The sequence below is a fragment of the Perognathus longimembris genome, chromosome 24, assembly GCF_023159225.1.
Source record: "Perognathus longimembris pacificus isolate PPM17 chromosome 24, ASM2315922v1, whole genome shotgun sequence".
NCBI lineage: Eukaryota > Metazoa > Chordata > Mammalia > Rodentia > Heteromyidae > Perognathus > Perognathus longimembris.
In genome coordinates this window covers 22,187,007-22,209,847 of record NC_063184.1, presented here as the reverse complement: position 1 = coordinate 22,209,847, position 22,841 = coordinate 22,187,007, and the positions used below count along the sequence as shown (strand labels likewise).

Genomic DNA, 22,841 nt, shown 5'->3' with positions numbered 1-22,841 from the left:
TTTGTCTCTTTCTGTAAGGTGAGTCTCTTGTAGACAGCAGATGTCAACTTTTTGTTTGCGAGTCCATCCTGCCAGTCTGCTCCTCTTTATCGGAGAGTTTAAACCATTTATATTTAAAGAGATCAAGGATAAGGGTGTTTTTTCTCCTTCCATTTTCTTGTTGGGCTGTTTTTTCCTCTTTTTTTTTTTTGTTTTCTTGTCTTAAGTGAGCTGTTCTTTCTGTTGGGCTTTGGCTGTTGTAGTTTCTTTCTGTTTCTGTCTGTGTGTGTTGTACGATCTCTGTTGGGTGGGGCTCTCCTCTTAGAATTCGCTTTAGGGCTTTTTTTTATTCACATACTCCTTTAGCTTCTCATTGGTGTGGAAAGATCTGGTTTTCTCTTCGAATGTGAACTCCAGTTTCGTTGGATATTTGATCCGAGGTTGCATATTGTTAGCCTGAAGTACTTGGATGGTGTTCTTCCACTCACTTCGTGCTTGGTAAGTTTGTGTGGAGAGATCTGCTATTATTCGAATCCTCTTCCCATTGTAGAAAATTTCTTTCTTCGCTTTGGCCGAATTCAGAATTTGCTCTTTAATCTTGAGATCTGAAGTCTTGAATATTATGTGCCTTGGGGTGGCTTTTCTGGGGTCTGGCCTGCCAGGTGTCCTATAGGCTTTGGTTACCTGCATGGGGTCCCTTGTGAGATTAGGGAAGTTTTCTGCAATAACTTTATTGAGACCATGTTTAAGCCCTCTGCTCTGGTATTCGGCTCCTTCTTCTATTCCAATTATGCGCAGATTATATCTCTTGTCTTTGTCCATTAGTTCCTGGATTAGTCTGCCCTGAAGCTTCACCGTTTCTTGGAGTGTGGTCATTTTCTGGTTGTTGTCTGGATTCCATATGGTCAATTCTTTGTGCTGCGAATTCAATTGCGGAGTTTATGGATGTCAGAGAGCTATTTATGGTTGTCAGGTCAGCTCTGATGGTGGAAATTTCTTCCTTTAAAGAGTTGTATTTTAAATCTATTTTTTCATGCATTTCAATTCTTAGGATGTTAAGGTCTTCTTTAAAGGAGGCTTGCATTGTATCCATTTTTGCTTCCATTTCTTTCTTGGCTTCCTGAGTGTCCTTCAAGATTTCTGTTCTAAACTCCTGGAATTGTTTTCTGATTTCATTTCTGATGCTTTCCATCATTCCTATTAACATGGCCTCATTTGCTTTTTTATTCTCCATCTCCTCTTCAGTTGTGCTGCTTTTTGGAGCTGGCGAGTTGGCTTGCTCTTTAATGAACTGTTATGTTTCTTTGTGATTTGCACATCTGGAGATCTGTGGATAGCTTCTCAGGTTTGGTTTATAGCTCTGCCCTCCCTCCTGTGTGTTCGCGTCTACCAGAGCAGGTGCTGCCGCTGTGGCCCCGCCCACCTGTGCGCTGTGCGCCCGCTACAACAGGCACTGGTGCTGTGGCCCCATCCACCTGAGCGGGGTACGCCTACCAGAGCGAGCCCCGGGTTGTTGGGTTGTGTTTGCACCCTCCCGCGAGTCCGTTGTGGGGGGCGGTATGTGTGGGGCCCAGTGGGATCAACTGTCTGGGTGCGGATTGGTGCCCTCAGACCTCGCCTCCGCTGCAAGGGGGGGATGTGATCAGGCCCAGATGTCCCTGCTGTGCTGGTATTGCCCACCAGCGCCTGTGATTTTAGTTGTAAGAGTCCGCGAGGTCCAGGTGCCTCGGGTGGGGCTTGCACTGCTGGCCGTCCCCCGGACCCTGTTGGGAAGGGGGCCGGGCCAATTAGGCCAGATTAGGATCCTGTGCGGCCTTGGGGCTGCTCCGCCCTTCCCCTGCTAAACTGACTTCCCAGCGCCTGATGGGAGCTTCCTGCCTGATTTGGGGGTTCTTTGTTCCTTCGGGGTGGGGAGAGGGAGGGAGGGAGATCTAGCTTCTTTGTAGGGCTTGGGTCTCTGATAGCTGGTCTCCCATTGGGGGAGGAGGGGTAATGGGGGACTCACTGATCCTGGATTGTGTGTGTGTCCCGCGCAGCCGTTGGTCCTTCAGGGGGTGGCAAAGTGTTCTGGTGGCGTCCCCAGCTCCCCCCTTCTGCCACGCTGGGTTCCCCAGCAGCCGTCCATCCGATCCCGGTGTGGACCCGAACTTCTCGCCACCGCCATTGTATGTCTTGGTCCACAACCGCCCTAGTGACCATGGGGTCCCGCTGTCTGGATTCTGCGCTCCCAGCAGCCTGTCTGCTGATCGCCGGGTTCCCCTTTCCCAGCCTGGCCCTGTTCGGGCCAGGGTAGGCTGGTGGGGGGAGGGTGCCCCGAAGATTCTCCGGCTCCATGTAGGTTTTTGGCTCTTCTTTTTTACTCCTTTGTGTTTTCCTGTGTATCTCCACTGCTTCTGGCTGCTGGTTTTGCTGGGTTCTTGATGGGTTGTTGGGTGTTGGAGTTCCCAGCTCGCTATTCAGTTGGAGCGAGTCGGGGTGCCTCGCTACTGTGACGGTACCATCTTTCACACCCAGAAATTTCTGTTTCTATTCTAATCAAAATTTATTTCTAATTTCTTTTTTTTTCAAATTTTTCAAATTTTTATTATCAAACTGATGTACAGAGAGGTTACAGTTTCATACGTTAGGCATTGGATACATTTCTTGTACTGTTTGTTACCTCATCCCTCATACCTCCCTCCCACCTCCCCCTTTCCCTTTCCCCCCATGAGGTGTTCAGTTCACTTACACCAAACAGTTTTGCAAGTATTGCTTTTGTAGTTGTAGTTGTTTGTCTTGTTTTTACCCTGTCTTTCATGCTCTTCAAGGGTTTTTTTGGTTATTCCTTCGGTACAAAAATTTCACTCTCCAAATTTATTCCCTTTATAGCCAGTTCTACAGGCAGAATAAATTACAAATCGTACAGAATAAATTTTCCAAAGATTAAACTAGTGACCCCATGAGCAATCCTTTTAGCAATAATGTGAACATGATTACAACAGCCTAAAAGAAATTCAGTGAAATTAGTTAATTCCATGGAAATAACCACTAACATTTATTGATCACTTATATGATACCCAACTTTATGTTAACTGTTTTACACATCTTGGCTCAGCTAATATTCTTATCCACCTTCTAAATACATACTATCATTAACTCAGTTTGCAAATGGCAAAAGTATGAGAGAAAAAAGAAATTACACAAAGTCATGCTACTCCTAACTAGCCTGAGTGAAGATCAGACCTTAAATCTTTCTAGGTCTTAAACCTATATTCTAAGTTTGCCATACCAGACCTCATTTTAGACACTTGAACTTCTGAATAGTGCTTGTTTTGTGAATGTGTGCCAGTCCTAAAGCTTGAACTCAGACCCTGGGCATGGACTGTCCCTGAGCTTTTGTGCTGAGGGATGGCACTCTAACACTTGAGCCTCATCTCCATGTCCAGCTTTTTTGGTAGCTAATTGGAAATAAGAGTTAATTATAGACTTTCCTTTCCTGGGCTGACTTCATACAATGCTCCTTAGATCTCAGATTCCTGAAGAGCTAGGATTACAAGCATGAGCCACTGGCACCCAGTAGTACTTTATTTTTAAAGATATGCCTTACTGATTGCTAAGGATGAGAATGTAAACAATCATGGTCTCTAAACTCTCTGCTGGTTGAAGGAAGCTGTGACTTTTGTGTTAGGCTAGTTCTACAGGCCTGCAACCCAATAAGAGCTCACTTCACCTAGAATGGCTTGCAGGTTACCCCCTGTTGATGCAAGTAGTAAATGGAAAAATAGCTCTTTGTAGGTTAAAATGGAGTGCTTACTGCATTAGTATACTTGTTATCAGTGTTTAACTTGTCACAGTTTGGGTATAATTAGAGCTAAAAATCTTGACATCTGGCTTTCATGAATTTTTAAATAAACAAAGAACATTTTAAATACAATGACTGTCTTGGCAATAAAAAACAATAATAATCATAGCCATAAACAAAAATGATGGCTAACATTATTACAAGCCAGATGTTAAGCATATTACATATATTATTGCATTTATTTTTTTTACAATAACCCTTATGATCTGAGTACTTCTATTATTTTTTATGTTGAAAATGAAGAAGCAGTATGTTGGGATATTCATTCACACTGTCTCAAATTTGATGAATGTTAACATAATGCTAATCTGTGGTCTTCCCCTCTGACGTCTTTTCCTGATCCAGTGATGTGCCCTATAATTTGCTTGATCAGCTGTTTCTCTGACTTTACAGACTTGAGTATGTGTACATGTGTCGGAGCTCTTTAGACACTGTTATACTGACCTGCATCAGTTTGTGTCCAGGTTCTCTCTTCTTCATTTTTGAGTTAACATTCATTTGTAATAAGAGGAGCTTCTATGGTGGTATTTCCAGTTACCCACAGTACACATTGAACAAATTTATCCCTCTGCCATATTTTCCTTCCTCCTTTTCCACTTCCAAGGATCTTGGCTTCTGTGCAACAAGAACGGGAGCAGAAGCCATTTTAAAATGCTTATTTCCCAGGTTTCTCTAAAAAAAATAAAACTTTAAAAAATATATAATTTCCCCATATCATTCCCTCAAGAATAATTCTACAATTGCGAACTCATTTTGTAAAAGTTACTCGTTTTCAGTGCCAACTGGCATTGTTAAAGTCATCAGTGGGCATAATAAATCTCTACTTCATTCTAATATTATCACTGGACTAATTTTGGAAGGGGAATATCAAAGCCAAATAAGTGAAAAGAAGTCTCGTTCCCTCCCTCATTTCCCAGAAATCTCCTAATTTCATGCCCCAGCTGTATTGCTAAACATTTGCCTGTGATATTTCTTGGAAACATGCAAAGTTCATTCATCACTAATGCTTATGTTTCTTCAAGAATTCTAACTTTTCCTAGAAAAAATACAAAATCATGTTTCACAATACTGTTCAGTGTCATGCTTTTTAATCATTTATATTCATAAGATTTTGCCCTTCATTAAATCAAGCCACGCATGTTAATGAACCCTTTTCAGTCCAATTTTTGCTATGCCATCAGGAAACCTTTATAGCAAGCATATCTTCATTTCCCAAAGTCAGAGTTTCTTCTCTGGACCAATAAGGACAGAAAAGATTAATGGTATGTCAGTGAGAGAAAGAAGAAAAATTACTTCCTTTTGAACAGATGGTTGGGAAAAAAACTTATAGCTTAGTTGGAGAAATCCAATAGATATGCTCTTAGGAAACGCAATACTTTTGTTTTGTCGGTATGAGAGCTTGAACTCAGTGCCTGTCACTTACTCAGCTTGATCACTTGGCTGGCACTTGCATTTGAACTAAGCCTCTTGTCTTACTTTTTGTTAATTATTTTGGACATGGAGTTTCTTGGACTCTTCTATCCTGGCTGGATTAAAACTACAATCCTCCAGATTCCCTCCTCCTGATTAGACAGGATTACAGACATTAATCAAGTGGCATATGATAAAGGAAACTTGATACAATTTACAAAACTTTGCCCTCTTTTCAAAATTAGATACTGGTTGGTATCTAATATGGTGGTTACAATATGCCATCACACACACAAAATATGAAAACCTGAAAATGAGTTTTTCCTGTAAAATATAACTCCTGAGTTTAATTTTCATCTCCCTTCAATGAAGGGAAGAGCAAAAGACAAATATGATCTGCTAGGACATGACACCTGTGTCAGATATGGGATGATACACCTGTGAGCACAGTGGAGGTAGGCAGTACCAAAACACATTCACTTTTTATATATGTATATAGTTTTATTATCAAACTGAATTAAAGAGAGGTTACAGTTTTACACATTAGGCATTGGATACATTTCTTGTACTGTTTATTACCTTGTCCCTCATTCACTTTTTAAAAGGGGAAAAATGCTATTCTTGTAAGAATCCAATGAAACTTTGGGACCTTGTATCCCCATTGAAATATTAATACATGTTGGTAGAAAAATTGAATGTATATATTTTTTTATTGGTCCTCAGACTAAAAGTGGCAATGGGGAAATGGAGCATAGAATGCTCCAGAGATGCCTGTGTAGGGACAAGGGTTGGAGCTGGCATTAGAGCACTTGGTCTGCATAGACAAGGCCCTGGGTTTAATCCCTAGCATCCTAGACACATAAATCAGCAACAGCAAGAACAACATCAAAATTAAAACATGCTAGATCACATCCTTATTAGCCTAGCAGCAGCAGCAGTCTACGTAATTTTCAAACCTTAGCTAATTTCACATAAAAATTTAGCTGTGAATATTTTCACTCTTGGAAGCCATAACTAAGCTGGAGTCTATTCAAAGATATCCCAACATCCTGCCATAGTTGTTAAGTTTAATGCATTCATTCTCTGACATGCTTGAATCTGAACTGAACAAATACTGAGCTAATGTCGCCACTGAAATGAACTAAATGAAACAACTTTTCAAGAAAATACCCCAGACTCTATAAATACAAGAAGAAATCCTATTTCCCTAGGCTACCAATAATAGGATTTTTGCATCCACTTCTGTCTACATTTGTAAAGGGATAGGAATATTGAACAATTGTTTTTTCTCAGTGCTACATTGTAATGATGGGCTATCTAGGCTGAGTAATGTAAAGCAAGTCATCAAGTTTGGTTGTAAAACCAGAGGACAAAAAGAGTTGGGGACAACTGGAATGGTCTCTGGAATAAAAAAAAAGGGAGGTAAAACTGAATCCTGAACATAAACTTACTAGGACTTTGGAGTGGTTCTTATGGATAAAAGAGGGTGAGATCACTTTTCGGAAGAGTTTTTATTTGTGGAGAGGAGAATAGAGAGAAGGAAAAAATGTAATAGCAAATGAAAACCTAGTAATGGAATTTATTTGGCGTTTAACTATGCCTCTACTTTTATAGTGAATGCAGGTACTTCACGTCTGTTTATTTTTTGAAGAAGAGATTTTCAAAGCAGATGTGGTTTTACTGCCTCCTACCTACACAACTAAAAAAGAAAAGAGTTAGTTACTAATATGAGGAAAACCACTCTTATTATGCTGCTTTTCAGATGCAATTTTGCACCAATGTTGTATTCTTAAGTTCTTCTATTTGTGGGCCCCATATTTCTGCTTAGTTTTAGCCTTGAGCCATCAACAAAGAAATTAAACTTACTTTAATTCAACTGAAATGTAAATGCCATACATGGCTAACTTTAGAAAATAAGAAAGTACATTAAAATGTTGAAAGACAAATCATTAATAATGTATGGACTGTTACATTTCAGAAAGTTCTGTTCACATTTAAGCAAGCACTCTCTTAATATTTCATTTTGAAATAATCTTTCCCAAGAGGTTGTAAAAGATATTGTTGTAAAAAAAGTTGTAAAAACACAAAAGTATGATGTTGTTGACATGCAGTTCTCTTCGACTGTTACATCGTGGGGGATTTGTTGCGGCTCTTCTGTGTTTTTCTTTCTTGTTAGGTTTCTTTTGTTCTTTTGTTCCTTTTCATTTTTGAGAAAATGTCTCTAGATCTTTGTAGAACCCTCAGCCCTTCTGCCTCTGCCTCACTGGCATTGAGAATAAAGGGGTGTGCCACTACATTCAGCTTCATTGGTTACATCTTCAGTTAATGTGGTATGTATCAAAAGCAGGACTTCACATTGCTCCAAGACGGGCATGTTGTTCTATGCCATTTGGGTCTGTGCAGATGAAGCTACAAACACCAGTACAACCAAAATATGGAACGCTTCCATCAATACAAAGAGGACACGATGCTGTAATAATACTAGAAACAGTGGGTAGGGTGCAAAGCTCGGGTCCTGAACACATCCTAGGTAGTACTAGCTTCCATTTTCTTATGGTGTCCATTTGCTCCTGTAGAATAAGCAAACAGTCTCACCTTAGTTGTGGACTGACAAGTACTAACATCACACTGCTACCCACAGTGGCCTGCAGTAACCCTGCGTCAGGATATCTCTTTGCTAAACTTGTGTTCTCTTCTAACTCTTCCCTCCATGCATGATTCCATTTGATGTTGCTTATGTTTGAACCACTTTGCATCTCCTTCACCTCTATCTGCCCTTGTGTGGGTGTGTCACTGTCCTTCCTGTACTTTCCCAATTGAGTTAAATGTTCTGAAAGACTGTTTTAAACACCTTTGTGCCAACTTCAAGCCTGGTGTAGTATGTTATTAAGGACCTAATGCATAAATTATTACAAGTAATATTCATTCATTGAATAAAGGAGAAATGATTTCTTTAGTCTAACTTAAGAATATGGAACTCGATGAATTATACACACATGAATGCACACACACACACACACACACACACACACACACACAGTGGAATGTCTGTGAGACTCTTAGCTCCAGATAATCACCAAAATCACAGTTGTGATTCAAAGGAGATAGATCATTTACCTAGAGCAAAAACTCAAGCATGAGTCTGAGGACCTATGTTCAAGACTCAGAACTGACATTAAAAAACAACAACAAAAAAAAAACCCAAAACACAGACATGTGAAAATGATTTCTTTGGGCTACCATTCCATATAAACAAGTAAAGCCAACATGGTGTCATCTCTCCCTTAGGTCACACCACCTTGCACACTCTTGTGCGTGTAATCCTATTTCAGAGCTCTCAGTAGGGAAGTGCAGACTTTATTGGGATCAGCAAAAGTCAAGATAGTTGAAGTGAGGTAGGCCTCAGTCATGCTGCTTTTATGTTCCATTTCAGTGCAGAACTGTGTAGGCTTGGGTCCGGAACTCACGGATACGGAAGACTGAGGAAGGCCTTGTCCCTGTGTCCCTTAGTGTTGGCCTGGCTTGCTTAGCCTACACTACAACATTGCTCTGACTGATGCATTAGGCTCCTAATAGCCATCTACATGTCATAGTCAGGATCTTTATCTTCCAAACAGAAAACCGAAACAAAGACAAAAAGGAAAACCTCGAAGAAGTATGTTGATCATTCAAAGCCACCCTTCACTGAACATTTAATTAAAAGTTGTCTCGTACTTTATTTGTGGCTCCCAGGAACAGGGCTGTATTAGCATTGGCAGAGTTTCTGTTTACAAGCAGTTCACCAAGACAAAAAACTCTGCCAACCTCATAAAGCTCCTGCATCCCCCAAGGTGATGATTGCCTTCTTCCTGAAGCCTTCTCAACAAATCAATCCTCTCTCCGTCCCTCTTTCTCTCTCCTTTACTTCCTCCCTCTGACCTATTAAATACTCAAGAAAGCAAATTGTTGTCTATTTTTTTTCTTTTTGCTTCTTTTCTGTCCTAATCTGAAGTCTACTGAATGCACAAATTTTATCTATCACTAGATTTTGCACATCTGTCCCCCCCCTCCCACCCAAAGTACTCAGTACACAAATCAGGTGCCATATCAAAGCAGATCTGGACTAGCTCATCAGAGCAAACCCAGATAGATATCTTAATAATAATAAATCCGAGACTGAAGGACAGAAATCTTTATTTATTTTTTGTTTTTTTGTTTTGCCAGTTCCTCTTTCCTTTCCCACCTTCTCCATCCTGCCAGCAGTTTTGGAGGGCTGACCTCCACCGTGCCCTAGGTACCTGCTTCACCTCATTACTCTCTGACCCTCTTAGTGTGTCCAGAGAGCCTGACATCTAAATATAGTCAATTTATTTTAATGGCTTTCGCATCCATTCCAACCTACATAGACACCACTAGTTAACTGCCTTCCCAAGACCTAATGTTAAAAGGTTGAAAAAGATAATGTCAAAGGATGGGTTAGGGCTAGGAGGAGGGTTTGGGTGAAAGATGAGGATCTGTAGCTGGCTAGCTGGCTAGCTTTTGATCTTTTTTGTCATAAAGATCGTGTTTATAGGGAAACAGCTGCTGATTTTTTAAGACTAGCTGTTGATTTAGGGGTGGGGAGACCCATCTGCAGAAGAGTTTGAGCATTTCTAAACTCAAAATAGCTTTTGTATTTGGCTGTTCCCAGAGCTTGAACTCAGGGCCTGGGTGTGGCCCCTGAGGTTTTACGCTCAAGGCTAGTGCTCGACCACTTGAGCCACAGCTCCACTTTCAGCTTTGTTTTGTAATTTAGTAGAGATAAGAGTCTCACAAACTTTCCTGCCTGGGGTTGGCTTTAAACTGAAATCCTCATGTCTCACCTTCTTAAGTAGCTAGGATTACAGGTATGAGCCACCAGCGCCCAGCTTCAGAGTAGCTTTTAATAAACCTTTCCTGTGTCAGGATGGGCATTTCATACCAATTTGCATTGAAATCTCTCCAAAAGAAAACATCACTTACTTGTGAATTGAGATTCATTTCTATGAATCATTCTCTAAAACAAACAAACAAACAAAAATGGGATGATTTTAGGAAATCTACCTACCTGTACTATGGGAAGAAGGAAAATTTTAAGTTATTATGAGAAACTTCATCTGCTGTTCTATGTTATGTTATAAAACACCAACACTTCTGCTTTTCTTCTGATCCATTACTAGATTCACTAGCTCTGCCTTACTTTCTACCTTACTGTAACAGTGACGTTTCATTGGATTGTTAAATAGGCTCTTAAATTAGCTTGCTGGTATTTCTTGTGTATCTTGTGTCTTCTTTCTCCCTATGCATTTTTCACTGCATGAAAAATTCTGATAATGTTTGTAATGCTTTGAGCTCTTCAAAAGACCTTCTAGAGAAAAAAAATTGCAAATTACTATTGATTCCTCATTTGAATCCACATGTTATTTTATTTGGGCCATGCTTTTCTGTAGCATTAGGATGTATTATCACATCGCAGCTTGTTAGTGGGCCGGCCGCACAGCCGCGATCAATGGTTCAATGTCAGCCTCAAAGGGTATATTGAATAAAGTTTTTCTCCATCAGTCAGCATGGGTCTTGATGCTAATGAACATTTTTCAGTGTTGATTTGAAATATGGAATAGGGAGTAGGCTTATTAAATATGCAGATTAGTCTATTGAGCAGGAGTGATTATTGCCTAGAACCACACTGAAAGAATGCATAAGGACCTTGACAAATTAAGAAGGTGATGAGAAATAAGATGAAGTTTAAGGACAAATATCTGACAATTTAGTCCAAGGCACACGCACACACATGGGCATTAGTTAAAATTCAGAGATTAAAGACAATTTCAGAATGAACAGTTTATCTGATAATTTCAAACTTGACATGTAACACTGCTGTTTATTTATAAAAATCACTAGAGTCATGTGTAGCTCCGTAAATATTGTTCAAAAGTGTGTGTGTGTGTGTTTCTGTGTGTGTCTGTGTGTTACCAAAATCTGGAGTCAGGATCTTTTACTTGTTATCAGGCATTCTTTTACTTAAGCCATGTCCCCAGCCCTTTTCTGTTTTTTAGGTTGTTTTTTTTCCACCATGGTTTGATACTTTTTGCCTAGAACCAAGCTCAGTCTATAATCCTCCTACCTGTGCCACTTAAATGGCTGAAATTACAAGAATTCAAACTATGCTCTCCTTGATGATTGATTGTTGATGCCGTTCCTGCTAATTTTGTGCCTAGATTGGCTTTAAACCACCATTTAAACTCCCTACCTCTGCCTCGTGAATAGCTGAGATTACAGGTGTGAACTACCACACCCTATTGTTCAAGACCCTCAAAGATTACCATAGCCAGCTTTTTAAACTTTCAATCTCACTTAAGTAATGTATTTTACTTAATCATATGTTTAAGAAGTAAATCCTAATATTTGCCCATAAGAATAACAAACAAATCCTCAAATCTGAGTTTACATTATATGAGCAGCATGCACATTCTTCCATAAGAAGAATGGCCTAAATGAAGAAATAGATCATGTCCATTCAAAAAGAGTTAGGAAATATAACTTGTGCAAGCCTTATACTAATTATGGCTTCGGTAATATATGGAAATAATAAGTAATAGATCCTGTGGGTAAGATCTGAGTGGATTTTTAATGTTTAATCCTACACAAAGTTAAAGGATGAAATGAAAAAAGAAGGTTGTATTACATAAAGAATGTGCCCAGCCATGGCCCACTTTCTGAGGACAAAATGAGAGGCTTCTCTGAAATAGGAGGGTTGAGGTTAGGCATGAGGAAGAACTTCCTGGGGTAGAGTTTCCTCAGTCACTAGAGACCTCAGGAAGGCAGTTTGAGGACTGGCTTATGAACTTCAAGATACCTAACTGAATTATGCCAGCGTCTGGTTACTCTGTATAGTTACTCTTTCTGATGGCATGATTGTACTAGAATTCTTTCTTAACACTGTTTAGCAGTTTGTTCATTCTCAGTGAAAGAATTAATGAAGTACTTCACGTATCTTCGAGAATGTAGGAATATAAAAATCCACTACTCCACCTCTAAAGCCTATTGGATTATTTGAAGATGTCACTTTAACATCAATGTTATAGTCAGCTAGAAGACAATGATAACAGAAAGAAATGCTAGCCATATAAATTTACAATAAGTGCATGCTTATCCCTAACGTGTTGGGAACAAATAAACACTGTATCATTTTTCATGATACAGAACAAAGAGACTATGCATACTTTGTACCATACATACCAAAAGTGAAGGATAATTGAATTCATGGATTCTTGGATCATTTTACAATGGAGTTTTTATTAATATGTATGATATATAATTTACTATCATGTATCACATATTATGTAAATATAATATATAATGTTTTTGATGATATACATATAGATGTATTTATATTCAGATTGTTCTCTTGTGTTGTATCACATTATCACTTTGGAAAGAGCTTAGCAACCCTATTATTGCTTATGCTTTACATCAATAAGAAGTACAGAGCATTTCTGTCTTCCTTTGGGTTTTCTAAAATGACCTACCTCATCCACTAGCATGAACCAACTTTTAAGTTTGTCTGGGAAAAGTGAATCTTTCCCATGGCAGGAGGATGTCCATCTTTCTCCACAGGCTGTTTATCTCTGCCCATTCTACGTTAAGCACATAGAGTATAAGGACTCAGGCCCTGACTATGCTGTCTCTGAGAGAGGGCTGGAAACAGCCCCGAATCCACCAGGAGAAGTTCAGTGACATCTGTCTATCGGTCTTCTGGGAGAGTACTCAACCTAGTAATTCTTCCAGCAGGAAGAGTGTCCTCCACATGCATTTGACACACTCTTTCTACAGCAGACACACTGGAAACGGACTGCTGTTTAAGCAGTTCTTAGAAATACAGATCAAACAAGCATTCTAAAGAAGCTCAGCACACCAGGACTAGGAGCTGTCTTTCATCTGGTGTGCTCTGCTGTCCTACACAAGGGAGGGGGTTCAAGGCCAGGTGATGGATTCAGGATGTGGGTGGAGAGAAGAGTGGAACAGAGGAACTGGAAAGGCTGCACCACATAGACTAGTGATCCTCATAGAATGGTGCATTGGCTGTCTCTCCCACATCTCCAGCCCCTTTTGATCCTCAGGACACATTGTAGAAAGCTTCTTCTATATCCAGAAGGCCTGGCTGGAGAAATTATACACTGACAAAAAGAGTCTCTACCCACTTTCCTATCTGGTATCATTTCAACTTCTCGCTTCAACTAAATGCTTCTATGCTGAGAAGGGATCTCAGCACCTAGAGAGGAATGAAAACCCAATACCTTGGTTCTTATCATGGGTTCCTCCTGAATCACCTGGCTAAAAATGGAATATTCTCTGAGAATATTCTTGCCCTGGAGGGACTTTGACCTTAATATTGTCAAAATAAGAAACCTAATATTCTTTGGCTAAAGAAACATCTGCCATTCTACCTTTAACTCAACCGTCTCTCCATTTATCACCCTTCAGACACTAAAAATAGCTCCCTGGACTCATAAGAAAAACTGCCTGCAAGCCAAATTCTCCTTCTGACCTCAAGGAGCCCTCTGTGAGTTTCTGTGGGAAATTCACAAAGAGTGAATATTACAAAGAGTGAATATTTTCTCCTTGCTCTTCTTATTTATCACTTCTTTCACTGGGGAATTGTAAACATTTTATATCTATTTTAATCATTACAGTTAACATGATTAGTTAAGTGATCTTATATTTCTTATTTCTAACATTTTAGACAGAAAAATCACTCACAAGATGAAACGTTTCTCTCTCTAGGCACTGTAAACTTTTAGAAATACGCATTATGTTTTATGTTCCACGTCCTGTGACTGCCAGAATCATGGATAAGAACTTTACATTTTCCAAATGCGTGTGTTCAGTCCCATTTTCTTGGATTTTTCTTTTTTTTTATTTGCCTGGCTTCTGAATTTATTTATTTTACATACATGACAAAATGCTTTGGCAAGCAACTCACTGGAGGTCTAATAATGCTTCCTCAGCTGATTAATTTGGTTGCAGGAGAAATTCCCAAAGATCTCTTGAAAAAACAAAACAAAACAAATTTAACTACAGATACTTCAGGCCATGATAAATTACCCGATGGTAATATACATTAACCATTGGATATTTATGCAATTCTAGTTTCATGGGAATGTGTACTTTCCAAAATGAAAGTTTTTGTTTTGTGTTGTGTTGGATGTTTTATTTTGTTTTTTAGTCAAGACTAGGCAAAATAAACAAGCTCCATTCACTGCTGTTTATTTTTCTAGACCCACTGCTGGTTTTGGGTCTCAAAGATGAGTGGGAAAAACAATCCTAAGAACTTCCAATGTGTATAGTAATCTAACAAGTTAGATAAAGAAGTAACATTGCATAACACAACACTCAAATGTGAATCTAGGCCAATGTTACTAGAGCAGAGAAGAAACAGTAGATTCTACAAAGTAGATAAGGAGGCAACTTCTGTGGAGAAAACACCTCCCAGGAGACAACAATGTCTTAGAAGAACAAGAAGAATCATGCTTTTGAACTCTACTGTGGTCTCTACTTTGATTTTGAATGAGACAGGTGTTATATCTAATCATGGAAATTAAAAGGTTGAATTAAAAGATTTTGAATGATTTTCTAAGGGTACTAGACTACATAGGAAACATTTAAACAGATCTTGGTGCGGAAATTGTCCTAAATTGTATGTTTCCTATGCTTTCATAAGGGCCATGCAATGAGCATTTCCACTGTGACACTGAGGATAGCTTGGCAGTAGGTTAGGGAAAAACTAGGGAGAAGACATGGAAATGGTTGCCCAGGGTAAAAAGAATAGGAGGCCGCTATTGATCAAGATACAGTGTATTCATAAACTTTTGTTTAATGACAACTCTGTTGTACAACTGCTTAAAGATAATTATTTTTTAATGATAAGGCTATTGGTGACTAGGACACAAGGCTACTGGCCAAATTACAAATGTCATGAGATTTTTTTTTTAAATCCAGAATATGATGACAGATTAAATAAAGGAGGAAGTTAGCAGAAAGGGTCAAAGGTAAGAAAAAGTGGCTACCTGAGAACTGAACCTCATAGGAAAGCATGGAGATGAGAGTTCTAGCACCAGTAAGAGAGAGACAAAGTAGTAACCATAATAGTGGTAGTGAAGTTGAAAAATTATAATTACTAATACTTGAATACTTATAGAGAACCAAGCAATAGGCAAGGTCTCCTCCATACACCAACCTAATTCACACTTCTAGATAATTTAATATGAAAGTATTTCCCTATTTAATGGGGAAATGAATTGTAATGTAGGGAAATGTAAGCGATTTGTTCAAGGATTAAAGCTCATGTTAAATCTTTAAGGCCATGATTTAGAAACCCTGGGCTTCTACACACAATGTCCATTTTGGCACCGCTTCCGCAAGCCTACCCAGTCCTGTTGCCTAACATTTACATTTGTGTTTTGAGTTGGAATGAGACATTCTCACTCTTGGTGTTAATTGTTATGTTTTGTTTGTGTTGGGACAGAATGTCTTTTTCTGAACTCAGCCTCAAAGCTCTCAGCTGACCCCCTCCCCCCACCGTGGTGGGCAGCAGGCATTGTCAGGAACTTCATTACAGGGCTGCTAATGAGTCCTTGGGGCTGCAACGCTCTCTGGCCTTTGGCAGATGCTCAAACAGAGTCTACAGAAGCCAGGTGGGGGTAAGAAGGGGTGGGAAGGCCTGATCTGAATTAGATGATGCTTTGTCCCTGTGTGTGGTTTTGTTCCATCTTCAGTCTCTATGCTAGAAGCACCCAGTGCCAATCCCATCAACAACATTCCATTTCTTCCCTGCCCCAAAGAGAAATCCTTATGATGTACAAACTTGAGTGGATTTATTCCATTCCACAGAAGTGGGATTAAACTTAAAATTCCCCAGAGCCAGGGCTGGCAGTGCAAACTGGCTGTTACAGAGTATTCCACAAAGGCAAGCTCATGTTTTTTGCAAAAAGAGGAAGAAGAAGTAGAGGGGAAGATGAAGTAGAGAAGTTAATAGAAGTTATTTGAAAGGTTTATATAAGTAACATGAACATTTACTCTTTCTTTCATTATCTTTAAGTAGTTGTACAAAGGAGTTTCAAAAGGAAAATAGGTAGAAATAAGAATGTTCACTGCCAAGGCATTGGATTTTTAATAAATTAAGTAGTTGACAGTTTTAGAAATGGTAAGCTAAATATTTTAATAGCACATTCTTTGTAATATAATTTTATTAATAATCAACCATACAAAGAGTTTGCTTTAAAAGAAAATATGACTATTTAGTACCATAGACTCATACATAATACAGAATGTCAGTGGTTCATGTCTGTAATCCTAGCTACTCAGGAATGCTGAGATTGGAAGGGCCATAGTTTGAGGACAGCAAGGGAAAAGAATTCCTAAGACCCCATTCATTCAACCCTCATTCATCCATTCCTGATGATACACGCCGATCATCCCACCTATGTAGAAAACATACATAGAGGAATTACTGTTCAGGCTGCTCTCTGCAAGAGTCCAGAACCTTGTTTTAAAAATAATGTAAGTGAAAAGGGTTGGAGGCATGCTTCAAGCAGTAAGGCATCTTTCTAACAAGTACAAGGCCCTGAGTTCCCATCCCAATGCTGCCACAGGAAAAGGGGAAATCAGACGTTCCTTAACTCTAGTACAATGTGTGAATCTCTTCTTTCGCAATGTTTATAAAGGGTCATCTTTCCTCAGCCAGTTTTTAAACCAAATGTAATGGGACTTTCTTTAATGAGTGGAGAATCTCATGATCAATATAATCTGCATATTAAAAACAGTAGTCATTGCAATAGGTTCTGTTATAATGAAAGCGGATCCTGCTACCCTCACCGCTTTATAGTGAAGAAACTCAGATTGACAAGCCAGAAGCACCAAGCCCCACACAGCTCCCAGACACCAGGTCTGGCTTGCTGTTAAATCTGGTCAACCCACGGTTTCAATGATCACTATCAGCTTCCTTTGATATCAGACTATCACATAGATCAAAATAAATTTTCAACATTTTCAGGATTTTTTCTTGTTCATCCTCCTTATGAAAGAAATTTTCCTAGATTCATTCAAATGCCCAGAGTTTATTTTCATAGACTGACCTAAGTTTGCATTTCTTTGGTGTCTGTAATATTCATGTAAACAACTAAACAGTACTCTTTCAGTCTTGTTTAGTATATGAGGTTGCTTCTAGCTTAGCAAGACACCCACCCATCTGGGAAAGGTTTAGAAAGAATCTCAGATAGTGAGTAGTTTGACACACCATTTGCTTAGTTTTCTTTTTCTCTCTCTCTCTCTTTCTCTCTTCCTTTCTTTTGGGGAGGCGTCAAAGATACTGGGGCTTGATTCCGGGGTCTTGCACTCTTGCTTGGATTTTCCACTAAAGGCTAGGGTTTTACTACTTGAGCTGCAGCCCTACTTCTAGCCTTTTGTTGGCTAACTGGAGACAAAAGTCTTACAAACATTCTTGCCCAGGTTAGCTTTGAACCACGATCCTCAGATCTCAGTCTCCTGAATAGCTATGATTATAGATGTATGTACCCATACCTGGAGGCATTTGATTTCTTGTATAATTCATAATGTGTACCTAGAAAGTATCGTTTTTACTCTTCATGAATGAGTGATTCATTGGGAGATTCAGAGAGGAGGGCTCAGGGTCAGTAGGCACAGAGTGAGCATTCACTAAGTTCTGTCAGTTTCTTTGGGCTGTGTGATGAAAAGAAAATAGTCTATTAGTCTGCATTTCTTCACAGATAACTACACTGAGGTAATCAAGATTTCCTCAATCCTTCTGTAGGAAAACATTGCCTATTATTATAATAAGAAATGTGAATAGGCATGATAAATTATATGACATTTGCTTATGGATGATTCTAGAATCATTTTTATTTTAATAGTATTTTAGTGCAACAATGGGGCCTATCTAAATAGAACCCACTCAGCCATTTGGCCTTCAGATGCAAGGTTTTGAGGATTGTTAAGAGCTTGTACAATAATCTATTAGATTTCTTTTAGGGGTGCATAACTTAAGCCATAACACTTTCTGCATTCAGAACCTGCTCTAAAATCTTATTAGCACAATTGACTCTTAAACCAGCCTTCTCTTTCTGTAGTAAGCTATTTCGATTCATTCATTTTGCTTTAGTTATTTCATTTCTGTCACCCTTAGTGCTATCTTGGTGTGCTGTAATAGAAGGACACTGAATCAGACAAGCTGTAATTTTTATTGCAGGCATGTCTCAAGGCAAATTTATAAGCTGAACTTGATATTAGAAACTACTAGAGGGAACATGCCTTTGTTTTAAATTACAAAATGCTCTGCTAGTCTAAACTTGAAGCATGTTGAAAATAAACTGCCTTATTTCCTGACACCAGGAACTCCAGATAGGGAATGTATTAAGATATTTCTTTAAAAATTTATTGTCTTCAAAACAGTTTTAGCCAACCGAAGTATGATCTCACCACCACTAAATTGAAGCTTTCTGTTAGTTATAACCAAGATTTTTTTCCCCTAGATCTACCAAGAAAAGAATGAACAGTCATATCTTGATAGGTTTTCTGGTGGATCTTCTCCGTTCATTGACCTTCAGGCTCTGTATATAAGTACCTCTTCTTGGATGTGTAGAAATGAAATGGGTGTGGCTTTCTGTTTAGCCTGTAGAGATATGTTTATTTCTTCCTTCTCTGTTATCACTTGGGAATGTCTTCCATGGGTATTTTTTAAAACAATTATTCCCCCTACTGAAAACTAATAGATTACCCTCTTGCAATAAGATTATTATTGCGATACTATCACCAAAATAATTACATGGTGTTCTAGGAATAAATTTCCTGTCCCATCCATTAAATTGTGCCCCAGTTACACATAGCTCACTTTCTGTCCTTTCTCTCCCCAATGTTTATTTACACGAACACTTCAGCTTAATTTTTACTAGTTGTAAAATTGGATCCCCAGTCATTAGAATATTCCAGAAGATTCTTCTTATCAAACAATACTTTTGAAATGTATCCTTTACATAGCAGATACATAGAGCCAAAAGAAATTATCATCCATTTTCACAGAGTAAATGAAACACATCAACCATGCAAGCACATTAAATTTTACTGAAAGTTGCCATTAGAAATTGGCACAAACCCTCTTCTAACAGAGCCCCTAATTTATTGTTTGCAACATAATTTTGTACCTTCGGGAGACTGAAGAACTGCAAGAATATTCATAATATTGAGTTGAGAGACTTACACGAGATCACTGACTAATTCCATCTAGAAACAAACCAAAAGATCAGAGGTATATATATTATATGAGATTTATGGTCCAGGGTTGAGTGTCTCAGGAATTTATTATCTTTCATTGGATGTTATAGTGCTTCAAAGCATCTTCCCCCAGTCCCAGAAGTTTGTGAGCTTCATACATGGCAGTATTTTATTTTTAACATTATACTAAAGATACATATTAGTTCTGAAGTGCCCGTCATCTGTACTGGGCAGCCATACAATTTCAGTGACTTTCCAGATTGTGGTAACTGTTTCTACAAGTTAGAAATTATAGACTGACTCTGAAACTCAACTACCAATCTCTACATTGATGGTTAGCAAAAGAAACTGCCTAGCTATAGGTAGCCTAGGACAAATAGATGGCACTTCTAACTCAAATATTGGCTTGAAAACTCCTGGCGCATTATCCCCAAACAGAGGCAATGACAAATCTATTCAGCTCCCCAAAGTATGAAATGTATCCTTTTTAAATATAAGGAACCAATCAGAATCAGTCTCTTTCTCTCCCTATCCTTCTGTCAGTACTTTCCCTCTGTCCATCTCCTTTTCTATCTCTTCTCTCCCTCATTTTCTCTCTCCTATTTCTCCTCCCCCCTCCCCCCACCACACACACACACACACACACACACACACACACACACACACACACACACACACACCCCATAGATCAACTGTAGCAAAGGAAATAGGACTCGGCATCTTACTCACCATGGGCTGTAAGGAAGAGAAGCCTGCATTTGTATCCTAATCTATCCTACATTGACCATGCTATGCTGCCTGATCAAGGATAGTTTCCTCATCTAGAACATGGATGAAATAGTTCTGACTGCAAGACATTGCTTCAAGGAAAATATATGTTGCTTGCTATGTATGTAGTAGACACTCAATAAAGACTTCCATGAACACAGTACTAATTTTTGAGCATGCACATGATTTCAAGGCATGTTGTGTACAAGATACAATTACTAATTTTTCTTTTTAAATTTATTTATTTCTTTATTGTCAATGTGTAATTACTATTTTTTTTTTAATTGTGAAGCCCTAGGCACTGGTGGCTCATGCCTGTAATCCTAGCTACTTGGGATACTGAGATCCAAGAATCACAATTCAAAGCCAGCCCAGAAAAGAAAGTGCATGAAACTTTTATCTCCAGTTAACCACCAGAAAACCAGAAGTGGAGCTTTGGCTCCAAAGTAAAATGCTAGCCTTGAGCGCAAGAGCTCAGGGACAGCACCCATGTCCTGAGTTCAAGCCCCATGACCCACAAGAAGAAATTTGTATGAAAGCTTTGACACCTAAATGAGTATAAATCTAGTGTTTATAATGTACTGAAATTAAAATAAACAACTAAAAATTAATGCATAGCAGTTTAGTCATTCTCTTAATGATATTTCTAGACTCCTTCCCCCCACAAAAGTTCACAAGGAAACATCTGCAAAGCACCGCATGTCCATTTTTTTCTCTGACCATGATTTTGACTTTTTGTTATTGTCCACATACATATTAATAGCAGGTTTCATGTATCACAACATTATAGCAAGAAGGAAAAACAAAGATTAACTAAATAAGCAAGTACACAAGGAAGAGATTCACTCTCTAGATCTGTAGACGTTACTATTTTTTTCCTTGAACTTTATTTCCACTTGCACATATTCAGTACTCTTTCCTGTGTCTCTCTTTTCTCCCAACAAACAAGGTCTCTGCAGGATCTGTCCAAGCAGACGGACATTCCTTATGGCACTGTGCTGGACTCTGCCGTGTATGAGCATGTCCGCGTGAAGGGGCTGAATCCTTTCGAGAGAGACAGCATGTATTCCCAAATGTGGCGCATGATCAACAGAAGCAATGGATCAGAGAACAACGTCCTGGAGTCCCAAGCAGGTGTTCAAAAGGTATTGCTTGTGGTTTTCCAATCATAGCCTTTACTGGGTCTCCATTTATGTTGCAATTGGGCAACAGTTTTCTCTATCACTGGCATGGAGTCTTTAGTTAAATCATACCTTCTATAGATTTGAAGAAGGCTTCGAGGCAACTTGGGATTGTATTAAAGGGATTTTAAAGTCTTTGGAATCCCAAAACTATAATTTATCCATACTGAGGTTTTGTTCCAGAGAGGATTAAGGATTTATAAATATGAAAACTAAAAATAGTTTTGTGTTTTTTTTTTACAAATCCCACTCCAAATATTATTCAAGTTATCTAATTCTTTTAAATGATTCAGGGTATTTTCTGCATTTGTTTCTAGCTTAAAACTTTATCTTTACTTGTGATTATGTGAAGCTATTTGGAAATATAAGTTAATCTTGTCAGCAAATAAGGTTCCAGCAAATGTCTGTTACTATTTCCAAATGTGAAAATCTTTATCTACATCTTACTATCCTACAGCCATCATTTCGAAGTAACCACACAGAAAAAGGCTTAGAGTGACTATTTCCCTCTACTAGAGAACTTAAAGTTGTTTTTATTTTTCTTGCTGAACTGTAAGTTATTTATATCTATACAGAAGCAATGGAGGCTCTGTCAACCTCTATGAGAACACTGTTTTGGTTTTGGTTTTAGTTTGTTTTGCTTAAAGTCACCTCCATTGGGTAGCTTGATAAAAATCAGTGTTCACAATGAATTGAATAATTATGAACCTGGCCACCGTATGGCTCTTACCTATAATTGTAGCTACTTAAAAGGAGAGATCTGGAGGGTTAGAGTTCAAGGCCTGTGTAGACAGAAAACTTGACTAGACTCCATGTCCAAAATAACAACAACAAAAAAACCAAACAAACAGGTATATAGGCATAGTTCAGGTGGCAGAGCACCAACTGAGCACATGCAAGGCCCTGACCTCATATTGCAGAATGTCCAAAGAAAGAAAGAGTGCTTTAAATACCTAAAGAAGAATGTTAATACAGGAGTCATAGAGCCATGTCGCTTTTTCCGCTAGGACCTTTCACAGCATGATTTCCAACCTCCATCTGAGTATCCTGTTCGGAATACAAATGCTTCAGGTTCATAGTATTAGAATTCCTCCACCACGATCCCAGCAATATCGTCAGCCTGTTCCTGTGGGTGCTTTATCTGCCACTGCTCTGTACCTGGCCTGCAGGACAGTCTGGGTCACCCATGCCGTCACCACACTGGCATCATTATTTTGAGAACGGATGCTGCCTGCCATCGCGTTCTCTCTGCCTTCTCACAGTGCCCTTAAGAAAGTGACTGTTCTGAAGAAGGTAGCAGAGGCCATGAAATAGAGCAGTAAATAACCTTGAGGTGTTAGCAATGGCTTCTAATGCCTTTATCCTTATTGTACAAATTC

General features: G+C 38.9%; 1 protein-coding gene across 3 annotated transcripts in view; it reads left to right on the top strand.

The window, feature by feature from the left end:
* Grid2 (glutamate ionotropic receptor delta type subunit 2) overlaps nt 1-22,841 on the top strand; it is a 1,008,435-nt gene that overhangs the window by 789,438 nt on the left and 196,156 nt on the right. For all 3 annotated transcript variants that reach the window (XM_048333648.1, XM_048333649.1, XM_048333647.1), the window contains one exon: nt 21,231-21,426. In XM_048333648.1, coding sequence (XP_048189605.1) covers nt 21,231-21,426 — 196 coding nt within the window. The remainder of the gene's footprint in view (nt 1-21,230; nt 21,427-22,841) is intronic.